The sequence below is a fragment of the Anthonomus grandis genome, chromosome 17 (genome assembly GCF_022605725.1).
Source record: "Anthonomus grandis grandis chromosome 17, icAntGran1.3, whole genome shotgun sequence".
NCBI lineage: Eukaryota > Metazoa > Arthropoda > Insecta > Coleoptera > Curculionidae > Anthonomus > Anthonomus grandis.
This window is the reverse complement of record NC_065562.1, coordinates 15,511,652-15,532,060: the sequence shown is the minus strand read 5'-3', so window position 1 is coordinate 15,532,060 and position 20,409 is coordinate 15,511,652. Positions and strand designations below refer to the sequence as shown.

Below are 20,409 nucleotides of genomic sequence, written 5' to 3'. Positions count from 1 at the left end.
AACTATATTCATCAAACAAAAATGATTTTATTTAAAAGAATAATATTTAAAAATAATAGGCATAGGTTAAAATAGTTCAAAAGAGTTTTGGAAATATTAGCATCTTAAGTTTGTTAAGTTATCATTATCCTTCCAACACTTTATCAATTGTTTATTGTGCAAAATTGTTATTTAAATGTATGTTAGCACTACTTTCGTATTAACATTTCGAACAGCATAATTACTTCTTATCCATATTAGTGTAAAAGGCTTGAAAAGTACTAAATTAGGATTTTTGTTAAACCTTTAAAAAACTACTTTCTTGAAATTATTACTCTGTATATGCATAACCAAGATCAACCTTTTGTGGTTCATTTGCTTATTCAGACATTTTAATTTCAAGTTTTATTTTTTGTGTTTTGTTGAATATGTTTAGATAATTATGAGCAGTTTATTTCAGTTTTTAATTTATACAGTGATCGCCTAAAGTTCCGCATAAATTCGATAAAAATTAGAGACATGATTTTTTGAGAAAACACACCGACCCGTCGATTTTTATTTTAAGTTGCGCATTATTTCACATAAATTTTTGTATACAGGGAGGAACAAAAAAAAAGATATGACGTCATCGGTAATTTTTTAAATGGAATGCTATATTTTTTATTGCATTTATGAAATATAGGCGAAATTCCAAGCAAGTTTCGTATAACACACCTTATCTCAAAACTCAACTGTGTCAGAAATATTTACATTTAACCAACAAGAAAGCAAGTAAGTACGTCTATTTATAAATTAAGATAATAGGGAGGATAAAATGTTATAAACTGTTAAAACTCTTATTAATGTATTAAGTGTTTAAACTAATCCCCATTTACTTCTTGGCAGAAAGCAAGACGATTTACAAACTCATGTAAAACACTATCAATTATTTCGGGTGATATACGCCTAATTTCATATCTAATTCTATTTTTCAAATCTTCTACGTTGTTTGGCTTCTCAATATAAACTTTACTTTTCAGGTACCCCCCACAGAAAATAGTCGCAGGGATTTAGGTCTGGTGACCTGGCCGACTACTCTATTGGCCCTCTTTGTCCTATCCATCTTCCTGGGAACACTGTATGCAAGTAATTACGGACATCCCGAAAGAAATGTGGCGGTGCGCCGTCTTGCTGAAACCACAAATTATCTGTCGGGACAGCAGGGTCTTATTCGCCTGGGTATAGGGCAGCCAAAGCAGGGATAAGATCTTCTTGAAGAAAATTCAAATAGCATTATCCTGTTAAGTTTTCTTCGAGAAAGTATGGCCCTATTACTCTTTTTTCCACGATACCAGCCCAAACATTAACAGATTTACAGTACTGTGTCTGAGCCTCAGTTGCCCAGTGTGGATTTGACACTGACCAGAACCGATAATTTTTTCCGATTTACGACACCGCTTAAACAAAAAATCGCTTCATCCGAAAACAAAACTTGTAAAGCAGACCGCACACCTACGATATAAATGTTGCGCCACAAATGCTTTTCTACAAATGTATCGGACAGTATTTAACTCGCGCGTGTTACTTAATTTGGATCCAAACATCTAAGAGGCATTTGCTACCAAACGACATTTGAAGCCACACCGCATTTATGTTTACTCCCCGGATAATCAGCCTGTCCGATATTTGTTGCGGCGTGTCGTGTCACGTTTTGAAATAAAAATGAAAAACGATATTACACAAACCATTTTATTTATTCAGGAAGTAGAGAAATCTTATATGACCACACTTTGCAGGTAACATTCTATAGTAAGCTTGAAATTCATCATCATGATTTAATAATTGCTTTAATACTTCAAAATTTCCCTTTTTGAAAGAACCATTATTATATGAGATATTGACTTAATAATTGCCACATCATAAAATCATCGTCATCAGAAGACGAAGATATGGCTACAAATGCGGAACAGACTAAGCCCTGATGTGCGTGCTTGTACTGCATTTGTGGCAAATGTACAAAATGTTGAACGAAATTATGTCGAAGGACAAATGTGGCGCCACATTTGTAACTTAGGTGTGCGGCCGGTTTAACACACATCATTTGCTCGCCACATTTGTTTCTTCGATCAGGATCATCCTCATTTAATTCGTGTATTAGTCTAATTTTATAAGGGTGGTATTCATTTGCTTTTAGGATGCGTCTTCCTGACGTTCCGGCTATACTATTATCAACTGAAATTAGTATAGCCGGAACGTCAGGAAGACGCTATATAATAGCTATAGAAACCCCTATCAGCGGCTTATTCCCATCACCTACATTACGAAAACACCGGGTTATAACGAAATTCGACCAGATCAAGTGGAATTATAGCTCTTTGAAAATTCGGAAAAAAGTCAATTTTCGACCCCGTTTTTAAGCCTAAAAATGGGCCACAAAAATGCGAGATCTCAGCTAATATAAGAGCTACGACCTTGCGGATGGTTTCGTTGGATTCAGAAGGACGAAACTAAGACAAAACCGTTGGAATTTTCCCAATAGCTCCCATAGAAGCCGAGACATAGGCCTTCAAAGTTTGGGTTTTTTCATTTTTCGGGTATACCCCCCCGTATCGAATTTTTCACCAAAAATTGATTTTTTTCGAATTTGAATTAACTATACCAGCGGCTTGTTCCCATCACCTACAACACGAAAACACCGGGTTATAATGAGTTTCTATAAAAACTAAGGGAGTTATAGCACTTTGAAAATGCGAAAAATCGATTTTCTTTAAACCCAAAAATAGCTATAGAAACCCGTATCAGCGGCTTATTCCCATCACCTACATTACGAAAACACCGGGTTATAACGAAATTCGACCAAAACAAGTGGAATTATAGCTCTTTGAAAATTCGGAAAAAAGTCAATTTTCGACCCCGTTTTTGAGCCCAAAAATGGGCCACAAAAATGCGAGATCTCAGCTAATATGGGAGCTACGACCTTGCGGATGATCTCACTGGATTCAGAAGGACGAAACTAAGACAAAACTGTTGGAATTTTCCCGATAGCTCCCATAGAAGCCGAGACATAGGCCTTCAAAGTTTGGGTTTTTTCATTTTTCGGGTATACCCCCCCGTATCGAATTTTTCACCAAAAATTGATTTTTTTCGAATTTGAATTAACTATACCAGCGGCTTGTTCCCATCACCTACAACACGAAAACACTGGGTTATAATGAGTTTCGATAAAAACTAAGGGAGTTATAGCACTTTGAAAATGCGAAAAATCGATTTTCTTTAAACCCAAAAATAGCTATAGAAACCCCTATCAGCGGCTTATTCCCATCACCTACATTACGAAAACACCGGGTTATAACGAAATTCGACCAGAACAAGTGGAATTATAGCTCTTTGAAAATTCGGAAAAAAGTCAATTTTTTACCCCGTTTTTGAGCCCAAAAACGGGCCACAAAAATGCGAGATCTCAGCTAATATGCGAGCTACGACCTTGCGGATGGTCTCGTTGGATTCAGAAGGACGAAACTAAGACAAAACCGTTGGAATTTTTCCGATAGCTCCAATAGAAGCCGAGATATAGGCCTTCAAAGTTTGAGTTTTTTCATTTTTCGGGTATACCCCCCCGTATCGAATTTTTCACCAAAAATTGATTTTTTTCGAATTTGAATTAACTATACCAGCGGCTTGTTCCCATCACCAACAACACGAAAACACCGGGTTATAATGAGTTTCGAGAAAAACTAAGGGAATTATAGCACTTTGAAAATGCGAAAAATCAATTTTCTTTAAACCCAAAAATAGCTATAGAAACCCCTATCAGCGGCTTATTCCCATCACCTACATTACGAAAACACCGGGTTATAACGAAATTCGACCAGAACAAGTGGAATTATAGCTCTTTGAAAATTCGGAAAAAAGTCAATTTTCGACCCCGTTTTTGAGCCCAAAAATGGGCCACAAAAATGCGAGATCTCAGCTAATATGGGAGCTACGACCTTGCGGATGGTCTCGTTGGATTCAAAAGGACGAAACTAAGACAAAACCGTTGGAATTTTCCCGATAGCTCCCATAGAAGCCGAGATATAGGCCTTCAAAGTTAGGATTTTTTCATTTTTCAGGTATACCCCCCCGTATCGAATTTTTCACCAAAAATTGATTTTTTTCGAATTTGAATTAACTATACCAGCGGCTTGTTCCCATCACCTACAACACGAAAACACTGGGTTATAATGAGTTTCGAGAAAAACTAAGGGAATTATAGCACTTTGAAAATGCGAAAAATCGATTTTCTTTAAACCGAAAAATAGCTATAGAAACCCCTATCAGCGGCTTATTCTTATCACCTATATTACGAAAACACCGGGTTATAACGAAATTCGACCAGAACAAGTGGAATTATAACTCTTTGAAAATTCGGAAAAAAGTCAATTTTCGACCCCGTTTTTGAGCCCAAAAATGGGCCACAAAAATGCGAGATCTCAGCTAATATGGGAGCTATGACCTTGCGGATGGTCTCGTTGGATTCAAAAGGACGAAACTAAGACAAAACCGTTGGAATTTTCCCGATAGCTCCCATAGAAGCCGAGATATAGGCCTTCAAAGTTGGGGTTTTTTCATTTTTCGGGTATACCCCCCCGTATTGAATTTTTCACCAAAAATTAATTTTTTGCGAATTTGAACTACTTATACCAGCGGCTTGTTCCCATCACCTACAACACGAAAACACCGGGTTATAATGAGTTTCGAGAAAAACTAAGGGAATTATAGCACTTTGAAAATGCGAAAAATCGATTTTCTTTAAACCCAAAAATAGCTATAGAAACCCCTATCAGCGGCTTATTCCCATCACCTACATTACGAAAACACCGGGTTATAACGAAATTCGACCATAACAAGTGGAATTATAGCTCTTTGAAAATTCGGAAAAAAGTCAATTTTCGACCCCGTTTTTGAGCCCAAAAATGGGCCACAAAAATGCGAGATCTCAGCTAATATGGGAGCTACGACCTTGCGGATGGTCTCGTTGGATTCAAAAGGACGAAACTAAGACAAAACCGTTGGAATTTTCCCGATAGCTCCCATAGAAGCCGAGACATAGGCCTTCAAAGTTTGAGTTTTTTCATTTTTCAGGTATACCCCCCCGTATCGAATTTTTCACCAAAAATTGATTTTTTTTGAAGTTGAACTACTTATACCAGCGGCTTGTTCCCATTACCTACAACACGAAAACACCGGGTTATAATGAGTTTCGAGAAAAACTAAGGGAATTATAGCACTTTGAAAATGCGAAAGATCGATTTTCTTTAAACCCAAAAATAGCTATAGAAACCCCTATCAGCGGCTTATTCCCATCACCTACATTACGAAAACACCGGGTTATAACGAAATTCGATCAGAACATTGGAATTATAGCTCTTTGAAAATTCGGAAAAAAGTCAATTTTCGACCCCGTTTTTGAGCCCAAAAATGGGCCACAAAAATGCGAGATCTCAGCTAATATGGAAGCTACGATCTTGCGGATAGTCTCGTTGGATTCAGAAGGACGAAACTAAGACAAAACCGTTGGAATTTTCCCGATAGCTCCCATAGAAGCCGAGATATAGGCCTTTAAAGTTTGGGTTTTTTCATTTTTCGGGTATACCCCCCGTATCGAATTTTTCACCAAAAATTGATTTTTTTCGAATTTGAATTAACTATACCAGCGGCTTGTTCCCATCACCTACAACACGAAAACACTGGGTTATAATGAGTTTCGATAAAAACTAAGGGAATTATAGCACTTTGAAAATGCGAAAAATGGATTTTCTTTAAACCCAAAAATAGCTATAGAAACCCCTATCAGCGGCTTATTCCCATCACCTACATTACGAAAACACCGGGTTATAACGAAATTCGACCAGAACAAGTGGAATTATAACTCTTTGAAAATTCGGAAAAAAGTCAATTTTCGACCCCGTTTTTGAGCCCAAAAATGGGCCACAAAAATGCGAGATCTCAGCTAATATGGGAGCTACGACCTTGCGGATGGTCTCGTTGGATTCAGAAGGACGAAACTAAGACAAAACCGTTGGAATTTTCCCGATAGCTCCCATAGAAGCCGAGATATAGGCCTTTAAAGTTTGGGTTTTTTCATTTTTCGGGTATACCCCCCGGATCGAATTTTTCACCAAAAATTGATTTTTTTCGAATTTGAATTAACTATACCAGCGGCTTGTTCCCATCACCTACAACACGAAAACACTGGGTTATAATGAGTTTCGATAAAAACTAAGGGAATTATAGCACTTTGAAAATGCGAAAAATGGATTTTCTTTAAACCCAAAAATAGCTATAGAAACCCGTATCAGCGGCTTATTCCCATCACCTACATTACGAAAACACCGGGTTATAACGAAATTCGACCAGAACAAGTGGAATTATAGCTCTTTGAAAATTCGGAAAAAAGTAAATTTTCGACCCCGTTTTTGAGCCCAAAAATGGGCTACAAAAATGCGAGATCTCAGCCAATATGGGAGCTACGACCTTGCGGATAGTCTCGTTGGATTCAGAAGGAGGAAATAGTTAACGTAAGTATAGAAGTATAGAAACAATTGGTAGTGTTTATAACATTATTTTTATCCTCGATTTTACCTTAATTTGTATATAGACGTACTTATTTGTTTTCTTGTTATTTAAATGTAAATATTTCGGAAACAGTTGAGTTGTGAGATAAGGTGTGTTATACAAAACTTGCTTGGAATTTCGCCTATATTTCATAAATGCAATAAAAAATATAGCATTCCGTTTAAAAAAATGACCGATTACGTCATATCTTTTTTTTTGTTCCACCCTGTATACAAAAATTTATGTAAAAAAATGCGCAACTTAAAATAAAAATCGACGGGTCCTAGCGTTTTCTCAAAAAATCATGTCTCTAATTTTTATCGAATTTATGCGGAACTTTAGGCGGTCACTGTATATTATGCATATGTAATAGAGAATTTTTTCATTGGTTTTAAGTTTTATTAGATTTATTGCAGTAAGGCCTTTTTTTTAATTTATTACTACAAATTTCCTATTAGATTCGGTGACAAACAGTACAAAATATTAATAGAGTCTTATACAATTTAAAAATGTGAACTTAAGAGTTTTAGTAATTTTTTTTGTGTGAATAAAAATGAAATTTCTTTAAAAAAAAATTAATTAAAATGTAAGTATATAATTTTTGAAATGAACTTTACTAGGTCCAAATACCTACATGATTGTCATTAAGCAGTGTCATATTTGCATTAAGCAGTGAAATTTCAAGCTTATACTGAACACTAAAAAAAACTTATGTAGAAAATCAGTCTCTATTAAGAACTGATTTTTCTATTCAAAATTGAGTATTTCATCCATATCAAAAACATCACTGTTTTCCTTAAGAAAATGGCAGCACAAAATAGCCAACAAAAACACTATTTATCCATTAAAAAAAAACAATTTTTTACTTCACGCAGTAACAATAGACCACGTTTCGCCCATTTATTGTGCACATTTTACTTGTTTACCATCCCGCATAATTGCCTTTTAACATCTTAATTTGTACGCACGAGAATTTACGTTAAATGCTCCATTGAGCTTTTGTTTTGGTACACTTACCGTATGAAATAGGAAGTAAGTTGTACCAAAGTGAAACTTAGAAGTACAATTTTAGCATATTGATGAGCTTTATAGGTCAATTTTTTTTTCAGTATTATTTAGACAAAACGTACATCAAATAATAACAGGAATTTAACTTATGCCCAGAACTAAACACCGCGAAGCAGTAATTGTAGCGTTTTTATCGGTACAATCCAATTTGGTGGGCGTTTGCGGCACTTAAAATGGAATAAGGTTATAAATTACGAAACCGTAAAGATTGAGTACCACCTATGGCCAGTACCATATCATATAAGAAACTCGCGAACCATACGATGGTGTACCTGTTGCACGTAGGAAATTATTGTTATTGCTTTATACCTACGAAAGTCAAGAGCAAGGTTATGATTAGATGGATCTCGAGTGGATGCCGGTAGGATTTTATTTATTAATTAAGTGCGAATTCTAATTGAATTATTTGAAATACCGAAGAAGTATTTTGCTTCTTTTCATCTTCTTCTTATTATAAGGATATGCAATAGTTGATCCTGCATCATCTGCAAATAGAGGGAAATGTCATTGTCCAGGCATTTCAGTCAGTCTAAGTTTCTTCCAGGTGATTCACCAATATGGAATAATTTTTTAAATTTATTCCTGGAATTTGAATACTTTTTGTTCTAATAATTCTATTCTAATAATTTTCCAGGTTTTTAAAGTAATTTTTTATGTCCTCCAGGCATTTAAAGTAAATCTAAGTTTCTTCCATGCAGGTCATTCAGCAAAGTGAAATGATTTTTGAATTTCATTCGTGGAATTTGAATACTTTTTATTCCAGGGATTTTAATTAATTTTTTATAATATTCAAGGATAATACAGTCATTTTTTTAAAGGCTTTTAAATTCATTTTAGACGTCTTCCAGGCATTTGAAGTAATTCCAAAATTCTTTCAGATCATCCAGAAATGTGAAAAAAAACTTTAAATTTATTGATGCAAATAGTTGATGCATGCATGTACACAATTATGTGTACAATACTATTAATGATTTTTTACAATATTCAACCTTCAAAAACCATCCTTTATAAAATAATATTAGAGATGTTTAAAGATTCTTTTGTGCAATATACAGGCTTGGCCCACTGAGGTCTTAGGTGCGGAAATCAATATATCAACTACTTCATAACTAAGAAAATGTCGATTTGGCTTAGTGCTGGTTTCTCTTGTCAACTGCATCATTCTCAAAAGAAAACATCCAAATGTTGACAATATATTTACCTTATATCTTAAAAGTAATAAATGGCTAAAATGAATTAGCAGTAAAATGCTGAAATCCCAAAAGTATTATTATCTTTGAGTTCCATTAATTCATAAAACCAAATTGTTTCATGCAATACACAGGTCCGCTCAACTGAGGTCTTGAGTGCAGAAATCAATGTATTAATTTCCAATAACAAGGAAATTTAATTTAAGACTGTAGCTGTGATTTTCTGTTGCGTGTTAATGCATGGGTATTTCTGCACTCAATAAATAAATTTGCCAGTGGTGTATCATGATATAGTCAAGATGGAGTTGAGTAGAGATGCAGCTGAAGTAGAGATGCAGATATACGTTGAAGAAAAAAAGTCAGAGGTATCAATTTATTCTATAGAAGACAAGCCGATTAATATACATACTTTGTTTGCAGAGATTTTAAATAAATGTTTATATTATTGAAGTCTTTTAAGATTTGTCTATGATCAGCATAGTCAAAGGCCCTCTTATAACAAATCAACACAAATCCAAGATGATTGGACAAATCACCTGATTTAAATTGTTTTATATATGTATGTACCAATGCCATAATCTTATTTGGATACGAATAAATTTACTAATTTTACATTCAACACATCGTGTGCTATTCACCTGCGGCCGTCACCTGTTGTTTATCCGAATTACCTGCTCGCCTTTGAATTTGCATAAAAACGGCCAAACATTTAATAACATAAAATAAGACGACCTTATAAGACCCGAATATAAATTATATGTTTAGTTTATCGTTCTTAAAGAGTGCCACCAAAATTTGCCTTTATAGAATTATTAACTTGTATATTGAGACTTTTAAAAGGATTTTGATAAAGTCAACTCCACTTGATCGTAAGCGAATTTATTTGAAGCAATTTGCTGTTGCTATTTGATTTAACGAGAAACGGCAGTTTTTAGGTCAGATTTGAATTAATTAGACCTAACGATTCCTGATCTTAATCTGTTTTAAAATTACCAAACTTTTATTGTAAACGTGACCGTAGCGTTGCATTCTCTTGAACACCGAAAACAAGAGGTCAAGTAATATCAGACGGCGTGCGTTGTTCCCATTCATAGATTCGAAAGGTGTTTTCAGATACGATTTTTGTTGCGATTTCAGGTTGTAAATAACCCGAATCTATGAAAAGGTGTTTTTTTACTTTTACTTTTGATGGTTGTTTTTCTTATAGGTCAACTCGCAGGTTGATATTTAGAATCCGAAAGAACGCAGAAAACGTGATTAATTAGCCACTCACGATGCGAGATAGTCATCTCCCTACTAGTGCTACACGTTTAATAAATAATCTAAACATTTAATTAACAGTTAATAAAACCTTTATGGCATTATAATTAGTACTAACTTGGTAATGATTGGAGAAACTTTTAAGTTTTTAACATGTTTATACTTCCCAGATAAAAATACATATAATTTCAAAAAAAACCCTCGTTTATAAAAACAAAATATATAACGTGTAACATGATGGGCTATTAATTATTCAGTCGTAAACTTTTAATTGTTTATTTATTAGTTATCACCGATGAGAACCAGGTAGGAACGTTTTAATTAACTATTTTAATAATTCATTGCAAATTTCGTATGAACAAAGTGAAATCGATTTATCTATGGAAAATATCGAAAAAATTAATAAATTGACTAAATTCATAGGGAAACTCTAATGAGAAAAACTATGACATGGCCTAAATACTTACATAAGGATTCTTGTAAAAAGGATATGTGTATATATGCGAATATACTCCCACATAATTTCCAACATATTACGTAAAAGGTTTTTCGAGTCAGTCAAGTGTGGCTCTATTGCTTTTGCTTATTAGTGTCGGATTGTCTTGAACATGTGCAATTTGCAGTTTGAGTAACTGTTTACAATTCAGTAGGTCGAACAACAAAATAATTGTTTTAACAAACAAAAATGCGAATTTATAAAAGTTTATGCGAAAATGCCCTAACACCATTTAATATGCAAATATTGTTTATTTAAATAAATGTGATGACGTGAGTCGAGTGTCACCAACTTTTAAATACAATGTTTGTTATTGGTAATAGTTTAAAATAAGTATATTAACCAGTAATAAGGCTATGGACTATGATATGTCCCTGAGGGTTAAGGTTCGATTCCTGTATCCCCCAATCAACTTTTTCTTTAATTATGGTGATTTTTTGAAAAAATCAGCAATTTTGATTGATAAAAAGTTACAACGGCAGCAATTGGGATCGAACCAGCTACCCCTAAATAACCATAACAAATCTTGAATTTCTTTTTTTTCTTAACAGTTGCTTTCGTGTATTTTTTTAAAATCTGCGGTATCTAAAAATGATGTAATTCTTGCTTTATAATTTATGATAGAGCCTACCACAGTTTATCAATCAGAAACATTTGCTCTAGCTTTAACAGATTTTGAAATAAGGGCTTTTTTATAAATTGGCGAATGTGCCAGATAACGACTAGGCCAAACTTAACTGACGATAACTTTTAAACGAAACAGACGATTTAATTGATTTATTTTTTATTGGAAAGCTCATATTTTTGTGGTCTTTTTCATGTATTTTTTATATACCTGGTGAATCTAAAAACGATCTAATTAAGGCTTGATAATGTAAGGATCCTTGTAACTCGCTTATTATTATTTTTTCGATAAAAATCATAAAAACTAAAATGATATTCCCTATGAGGAGAACGTAATATTCCCTATAAGAAACTATAAGAATTATGTCATCTATCTTCAATACATATTAAATTGAAGGATTTTTTTATAAGTTGGCGCATGCACCAGACAAGGGCTTAACTGACGATAACTTTTAAAGGAAACAGGCGATTTGATTAACTTTTTTTGTAGAAAAGTGTATATTTTCATGGTCTTTTTTATATTCATTTAGTTTATCATATAATTTATTTTTATATACCTGGTAAATCTCAAAACTATTTAATGCTTGATAATTTAAAAATTCCTATAACTCGCTTATTATAATTTTTTTGATAAAAATCGTGGATTACAAAATGATAGAGCGTAATATTCCATACAAAGAACTACAAGAATTATTTTATCGATCTTCAGTAGATGATATCAATATGAAGGCTTTTTTATAAATTGGTGAAAGCACTAGATAAAAACCGGACCAAACGGAACAGACGATAACTTTTAAACACATCCGGTTATTTTAATAATTCTTTTTTTATCTGAAAGTCTATAGTTTAGTGACCATTTTCATGTATTTTTTATAAACATAGTGAATCTAGAAATTATTTAATTAATGCTTGATAATTTTAAAATCTTTAACACTCGCTAATTATTATTTTTTCGATAATAATTACAAAAAGCAAAATTATAGGGCCAAATATTCCCTATAAGAAACTATCAGAAATTTTCATTTCATCAATCTTTAACATATCTTAAAATAAAGGCTTTTTTATAAATTGGCGAACGCGCCATTCGGGGACTAGGATAAACCTAACTGACGATAACTTTTAAACGAAACAGGCGATTTAAATAACTTCTTTTTTATAAAAAAGTTGATAGTTTTGTGCTCGTTTTCATGTATTTCTCATATATTTAAACATTATTCGTTTAAAGCTTGATAATTTAAAACTTCTTATAATTCGCTTATTATTATTTTTTCGTTAAAAACTATAGAGACCAATCAACTTTTTATTTTTTTTATTTAAATATTGTGATTTTTATAAATATTCTTATTCATTTAGAGCAAATTTCATTCCTTGCCATTTAAGTACAAAAATAAAAACCTGCAGGTTTTACATCAGTGAGCAGGAAAAAAAAATTAAAGGTTAAGTACTCTTAGAACCAAAATGTGAAACATCTTACCTGAGACTCATGATAGAGCACTGCAATTTCACCTGAAAGTTTCCAAAAGCCAAAGGAAATTAAGGAAAAAACAATGAAGTGTTATCAAATACCAAAGAACTTGGAAATGTCAATGAGCCACCTTGGTTCTACGTTTATAGATTACGTGTAAAATCTTAATAAAATCAAAATTTCCTTTCAAAATATTCAAACTTCTTAAACAGAATTCTAACTGGAGCCGATATTCGTGAGAATGGACGAGATCCTGAGAGAAAACCTAGGAAACGCACGATTCACTCTCAAAAAATGACTGTGTAATGAATGACTTCTATCTGTAATATTCATATAATTTTAAATATATGGGTCCACACGCTATTAATGAATATTCAAAGGTGCCACACCTTTCAGATTAAAATCAAACACCCCGAAAAAAGTTCTTCGGCTTATGCAACATATGAAATTGGCAAAAAAAAGTGCCGATAACTTTCACTGTTTACCAGCCTGTCGGTCTAGTAATTAACAACAAATATTAGCCGACGTATGCAAATTGGCATTTTTTCGACCTAGAACAAGAGATTTGAATTTTGAGTAGGTTTTAGAATGTACTGAGTAATTTGCATCTCTAGTAGCACGTAAACATGCATCAACTCAATAAGATATATTCAGATATTTCAATTAAGCTAATCATCAACTTCATATTCGTGCAAGAACCAGATTCTTTTTTCTGGAATAACTCTCTTATCTACAACACAGGAACGAAATACCTACTGCATAATTTTAGAGTTAAAAAATGACACAAATAGGTATATTTCACCCGAGTTATCTTGACAAATAAATCGGATATAATTGGCTCTCGTATAACTGGCACTCACGCAACAATTCTTCAAATAAGTAAAGGGAAAACGAAATAAATAAACAGCCATAAGTGGGAAACCAGGTCCCTCGGTCAGAAAAATCACATTGATAATCACGTTTTTGATTCGACCGCGGCTATACGATGTTTATAAAGGGCGTTTGTGCAAGTAACGACGTCGATCTCCCGATAATAATATTATTCGCGATTGTATTAATTAGTATGTTGGAGAATTCAGGACGGAGAGCACAATACCGACCCGATTGTTGTTATTGTCGCTATTTTCTATTGTTATAATCGGTTTGTTGGCAATTTAATTTTATCTGATGGGGTTCGCTCATTTTTTTCTATTACGATCTATGTGGTGCGCTCCAGTTTTTACTTCCAGATAATTGCACCATTGATGACCTTTTTCTGCTTTTGGGAAAAACAGTTGTACTATTTGTCAATAAGTGTACTAAATTAGATGCTTTCGTTCGTTACAGATCTACACCTAGCTGCAGAACTGGGAGAGATACTCCTTGATAGGAAGCGGGAATTGGAAACTTTGCTCAAAGAAAAACAGACGACAATCGAGGATCAAAAGTTAGCTGTGGTATCGGCGTTGTTGCCAGAAATACAGTTTATATCAAAGGAAATATATACTTTAGCCGATTATGATAATGATATAGTTACAGCTGCAGATACAGATTTCAAAAAAAATCCAATTGTCTTATTCTTTTCAATCATCAAGTTTCTCAATTTCCTTTTTTTAGTATGTAAATAAATGATGGCAGATTTATTACTCAATAACTCCAAAACAAGTATACTTACAAGGAAACTTATAAGGAACTTTTTGATAAGGAAACTCAAAGACTTTCATATGAAACTAAAATCAATAAAATCGGTTCATAAGTTTTCAAAATATGTGATTTTGAAATTAAGAAATACAGTTCGTATCTACGGAAATTGATAGTTTAGCTTCCGAGAATAATAAAACTTAAATGTATGTACAGATAATGAAAATTATACTGATACAGTTGTGGGCACAGATACAGATACAGTGACAGATACAGATTTCAAAAAAATTAAAATTCTAATTGTCTTATCGTAAGCTGGCGCACTAAAAGAAGTAAATTATGCACCACTGCAGATTTACTACGCAATAACTCCAAAACAAGTATACTTACAGGGAAACTTGTAGACTTTCATATGAAATTAAAGTCAGTAAAATCAGTATATGTGTTTTCAAATTATTTAGATTTTTGTAAAGCCTTTGACAGTATCAACATTTTTTTTAATGCATTGAAAAATTACTCAATAACTCCAAGGCGGTTGCATTTACAAGGAAACTTGTAAATACTTTTTTGGTGAAGAAACTCAACTTGCAGACAGTTGCAGGTTTTTCAGGTAATTCCATTCCGTTTCTTATTTTATACAGTCCCGGTTTTTTGATGTTCCTAATATGACTCCTGAATATATACATAAAAAAAGTGTATCAAAGCAGAGTTTCATTCAAGTTGATATAATAATAGAGAAAATAAAATTTTTCGGAAGATACAATAATATGAAGAATTCGAGTGATCGCGACTCGACTTTTCCACCCACGGGAGATATTGGTACATTCCTGGACGAACTTGAATCTCTATTATCCCAATTGTCCCGACACTCTAAAGTTTTATTAGCTGGTGACTTTAATATTAACTTTACTTGACCTTGCCACATCGTACTTCTCTTTTAAGTATATTGGAATCTTACGACAAAAAAATGCTTGTTCTTTCTTTCACCCGAATAACATCCTCATCTATAACTGCTATTCTATTGATTATTTTTGTACAAATTTAAATGTACAGTACTCTCTTCTTGTATTTCTAGTATTCCATGGAATACAGTATTGTCTTTGTGTCATTATGTAGGAAAAAATTTCAGCAGAGCGAATTTCAATGCTTTTTCTTTTGCTATAGCCTTGTTTTATGCACTTATTTACCTTATTTTTATGTACTATATAAATCAGTGTTTCCCTAAGACTTGATATGCGACAACAGACCTTAGAATTTCGGATAAAAAGCTCCGTTTTATGACTTAAGTTATGCAATTATACTACTAATGACTTTTTTTCTCATCAGAAATATGGTAGTCTATATAGAAAGACATTTCATAAAAGTTTAAGTATGATATATTGAATACTTTTTAAAGACGTTTATTAAATGCGTTTAATAGAATGAGATTTTTTTTAAATCACTTTAATACTAATGTAGATATTTTCTTTTAATTTGCAGATGTGTTTTATGCATCAGGAGGAATTTTTGGACGTACAAAAAAATTTAATTTTTATCAGTGGCGTCCATAAGGGATTTATCGTAAATATTATTTAATAAAAAAAAGTACTCCACCCCATTTTACTAAAATAAATTTTATTTTTTAAATCCTTGTGTAGTTTTAAGCAAATTTGGATTCTTGGGTTTTTTTATTTGTATATCTTATTTGGCATAATTATTGTACTATAGACGTTAATGAATTTTTTATTTTTTTTACTAACAAATATTTTCTGCAAAAAACCGTTTTTCATTAACTCTACCCTTAACCCCCCACCCACCCCATACAACTTACCAGTAAGGAATTGTTTTCAAAAATCATTATTTTCCAAAATAATACGCGTGAATAATAACACAGTTTTTCTATTAAATTTTGATATAATTATATATATGCACATGAATAAATATTTAATACAAAAACAGTGCTATTAGGTTGGATAATATGGAAGAAAAACGGTGATTTTTCAAAAGAATTTCTTACTGGGCAAATGTTTGGGGTGGGTGGGGGGGGGGGTAAGAGTTGTGTTGATGGAAAACAATGTTTTTGCAGAAAATATGTATTCAATATTTATATTAATAACACTGTTGATATAATTTTATATTTAAATTTTTAGTATAAAAACAGCTTTATTAGATTGGACAATAAGGACGAAAAACAGTGATTTTTTTAGAAGAATTTCATCAAATATTTAACGTGTAGTAACCCAGTTTAAAAAGTAAATCCTCTGTAATTTTTTTTTAATGCCGAAATCTTGTCCCTTTTACAAAAAAAAATAGTATGTGATATACGTGTATTTTACAGTTTAATAAATTTACTTTGACATATACACTATACCAAACCCAAAAATTTACTAAAAAAATCGTTGAATAAACATATATTTAACGATGACAATAATATATGATGTGTTGCTTAGGCTTATTATTATTTTAAAAATGTTTTTTTTTATTTAGTGTATTGTGAAAAAACCAAGAGAATTTAGTCCAAAAGGTTAACCTTTATTATTGAGAAAATCTTGCTTCATTTTCATTTAGGATCATCAGGTTAGGATTTTACATTTTCTCATTCAGCTATTTTTTTTCGACCTCCTGGCAATCAGAAGATCAAGAAAGCTGAGAATAAATTAACTTACAGAAATATTATTTGACATTTTGCAAAATATTGTTTATTTGCCAGATGTCTACACTCTCTGTAAAACTTTTTTAATATGATTCTTTTCACTTTTCGTTCCTGTATGTTGGTATAGCTTACTATTTGTCTATTTTCTTTATTTCTTTAAACTCATGTATTCTCTGCCTTTTCCATTTTATATTTTTACGTAAGTTGATTAGATTTTCTCATTTCTTCCAGGTAGTTGACCTATTTCTTCGTTTCTTGCAGACAGTCAGTCACTCTTCTCCTTGATGATTGTTGAAGACATTTTTTCGTTTCTTGGATGCACTTCAAGTAATTTTTTAGCTCTTCCAGGCAATTGAAGCTAGTTTTCATTTCTTCCCAGCAATTCATTAGTTTCCTATGTCTTGAAGGTAGTTAAAGTTGTTTTTCAAGCAGTTGAACCCAATTTTGCGTTACTTCTGGGCAATTGCGTTTGCAGTTGAAGCCAGTTCTCCATTTCTTGCACAAAGTTTTTAGCCTCCATGATGGAATTCTTTTAATTTTTTTGTTTTTTGTTTTTAAATTAAAACCATTTTTTCGTTTCTTATAGGTACTTGAAGAAATTTTTTAGCTCGTTCGGGCAATTCTGCAGATAGTGGAAGTTGTTTCTCAGCTTTTCCAGGCAACTGAAGCCATTTTTTCATTTCTATCAAATCATTTTGTCAATTGTCACTATCACTTCTTGACCGCTTGTTTGTTCACTGTAGACAGTCAAAGTCATTTTTCACTTCAATTATAGGCATTAGAAGTAATTTCTCATTTTGTCTTAAGGTCATTTTGTCAATTCTAAGTTAATATATAAGCAGAAGCGCACTTGAATCTGCTTAAAACAAGCCTTTAAGCATGTGTCTCTCTTTAGTATTTGCAAACGTAAGGATAAAAAAATCACGTTTTCAACACTACTGAGGCTAATGAAACTGACTGATTCTAATTAGACTTGAGCTGTTTACATCATTGAATTGAAGCTACTTGGACAATATGAACTTAAGAAGCACAATTCAAGAGCTTTAAGAATCTCAGCGACACTTACAGCCTTGAGGCCGAAATTCTGCCCTGTATTACGCACAAATAAATATTACCCAATGCCTTATATACGTATGTACACACGTAATTATTTTATATAGGAAACTATTAATTCTACTGCTTGCAAGACATAATGCTTTATATAGATCGGTGTTCCAATACGTAGGCAGAAAAAGGCTTGAGTACCATTACAAAAAAAAAAGACCAAATGCAAACCTGTTCTTAAGGTATGCGGTCTCAGCCTTGTATGAAATATGGTGGTAATAATATTGTTATTAAACATTAGATTACAGTAAGCGGCTAAGATATGGATATGTGGCATGTAGGTGGTAAATCATATGAATAATTATTGTCATTATATGGCTGGGTGGGCATATGATCTATACATAACACTTACCAAGTAAATTAATGTAGCTGAGTTCACGTTCGAAGTCAGCTGACGTGGTTAATTGGTCCATATTTAGTGAATTATTGACATTATTGGTAAAGTTAAACGTAATATGACTAGGAAAAAACAATAACTAATTATATGTTTATTTTTATGGAACTTGGAGTGTGAAGGGGTTAATAGTCGATTTGATAAGGTGATAAGATATCGGTTACATATTATTAGTTAATAATTTGAAATATATGGTCAAAATGTGGAAAAGTGTACGAGGGATCAGTTAAGGAACTTTGACCCAAAAATCGCACGAATGTCCATATTTTATGGGATAATTGACTGGAAAAAAAATTATGGTAACCGTCTTTCCAGCATGGTGGAACACTGTAGAAAATGCAATTTTTTGGCATATCGTTCCTTTTTTTTTCAATAATTTTTTTTCAAGTTTCTTGATAAGCAGTTAGGTCTGATGTACCTTTGATTTAATCAGTTTTTCCCGCATGAAAAGAGAGGAAAAACCGTAGAGATTGCAAGGAAAATCATATTTTTCACAAAATTCTAATAATTCCAAATCCATTTACCTTACCGTCAAAACAAATGGAATCAAATTCCCGCTCGAAATCATCCGAATTCATACATTCATCCATAATGATGGTGGGTAAAATATATGCACACTTTAGTCAGTTAACTAACAAAAAAAAACACTCACAGTACATCTCTGTAGTTCAAAAATTCCATACGCCCGAGTGTTCACATGGTACCCGAAAAACTATTAAAAAAAAAAAAGATTCACAGGTCTACCGGCAAAGTTCAGGTGGTACTGAACGCATATATACGATGATGGTCAATCTCGGAGTTCGCGCGCGTGTATGTGTGCACTTCGGGTACCCATATCTGGTACCAGTTTTTTTTTCTTCTTCTTTTATTTCGTCTTATTTCATACCGTTCGGGCTTGTGTGTGATGCGACGAAGCCTCACATACCTCGCGGTACTGGTATATTAGTGGTATTCCTATACTATTCGGTACCATTCACATTTTTACCGATATATCGACTTCTTCGGCCTTTGCGCCTCGATTCGATTTTGATATTGAATTGAATGTATTATATGGTACGTGGACTGCGTGTTTAGGTGTTCCTTGGTATACGGTACCTGAGGCGTGATCGTATTGAATATATATATGTAAAAGGTTTTTTTTGCACTTTCAATTTAGCTGTTTTTATACGTTCACCGAGAAAAATGAATCAACAGGTTTGTCATTTTGAAAATGATGGTGTTTAATTTAAAAAAGTAAACTTTCGAAAGAATCTATATTTGACCGTTAGCCAATCTATAAAAACCTGTTGAATTCAGCATTTTAAATGATATCAATATTTAAATCAAACTATATTTTAATCAAAACTATTATTTGAATTTGAATTAAGAACTCACCGCTGTGATGGCAAGGTCTGCAAGAAATCAATGAATCTACAGTGTTAAACTTTTTATAGGTATAAATTTCATCAATATGCCACAACGTTGTTTTACTTGCAGTACTCCCTTGTGAAAAAGCTAATGTTTATTGAAACTAGTTAGGTATTAAAATTTAGTTTTATGTAGAAACATTATAGTTAACAACAGTACTGACGGTCAATCTCCAGAGAAAATCTCTTTCTGTAACTGTTTTATTTGTAATTTATGTACTGTGGTTTACGACTTTTTGGAGCCTGGTATTCCTCTTGTCCTTTTGTTGTACAGGTACATAATTTTATCTACTGGTGCTCTTTTCAACAACTAATTAGACAGCTCAAAATTTCAAATCACATCAAATTTCTTACCCTATGTCTAAAAAGTGTGCAAGAGAACTTATGATGACGATAATATAAACATTACTTTTTAGAATGAAAATACTATCAAATATTCATCATATTTTCTTCTAAATGACATTTTTTTTTCTAGGTCAGAATGTGGGGGAATAAATTTCCTTCAGTTGTTAACTTATCATCTGTAGATAATTTTATTTTATGCTTAGATTTAAATGTTACATTGCCTACTTATACCGTGCTAAAAAGTTTACTG

At 32.7% G+C, this 20,409-nt stretch overlaps 1 protein-coding gene across 2 annotated transcripts in view; it reads right to left on the bottom strand.

Moving 5' to 3' along the window:
• The window catches only part of LOC126746204 (putative leucine-rich repeat-containing protein DDB_G0290503), a 66,913-nt gene extending 47,463 nt beyond the window's left edge, over window positions 1–19,450 (bottom strand). For both annotated transcript variants that reach the window (XM_050454359.1, XM_050454361.1), the window contains exon 1: window positions 18,938–19,450. In XM_050454359.1, the coding sequence (XP_050310316.1) occupies window positions 18,938–18,998 (61 nt within the window). In that variant the 5' untranslated portion in view covers window positions 18,999–19,450. The remainder of the gene's footprint in view (window positions 1–18,937) is intronic.
• Between the last annotated feature and the right edge of the window lie 959 nt (window positions 19,451–20,409).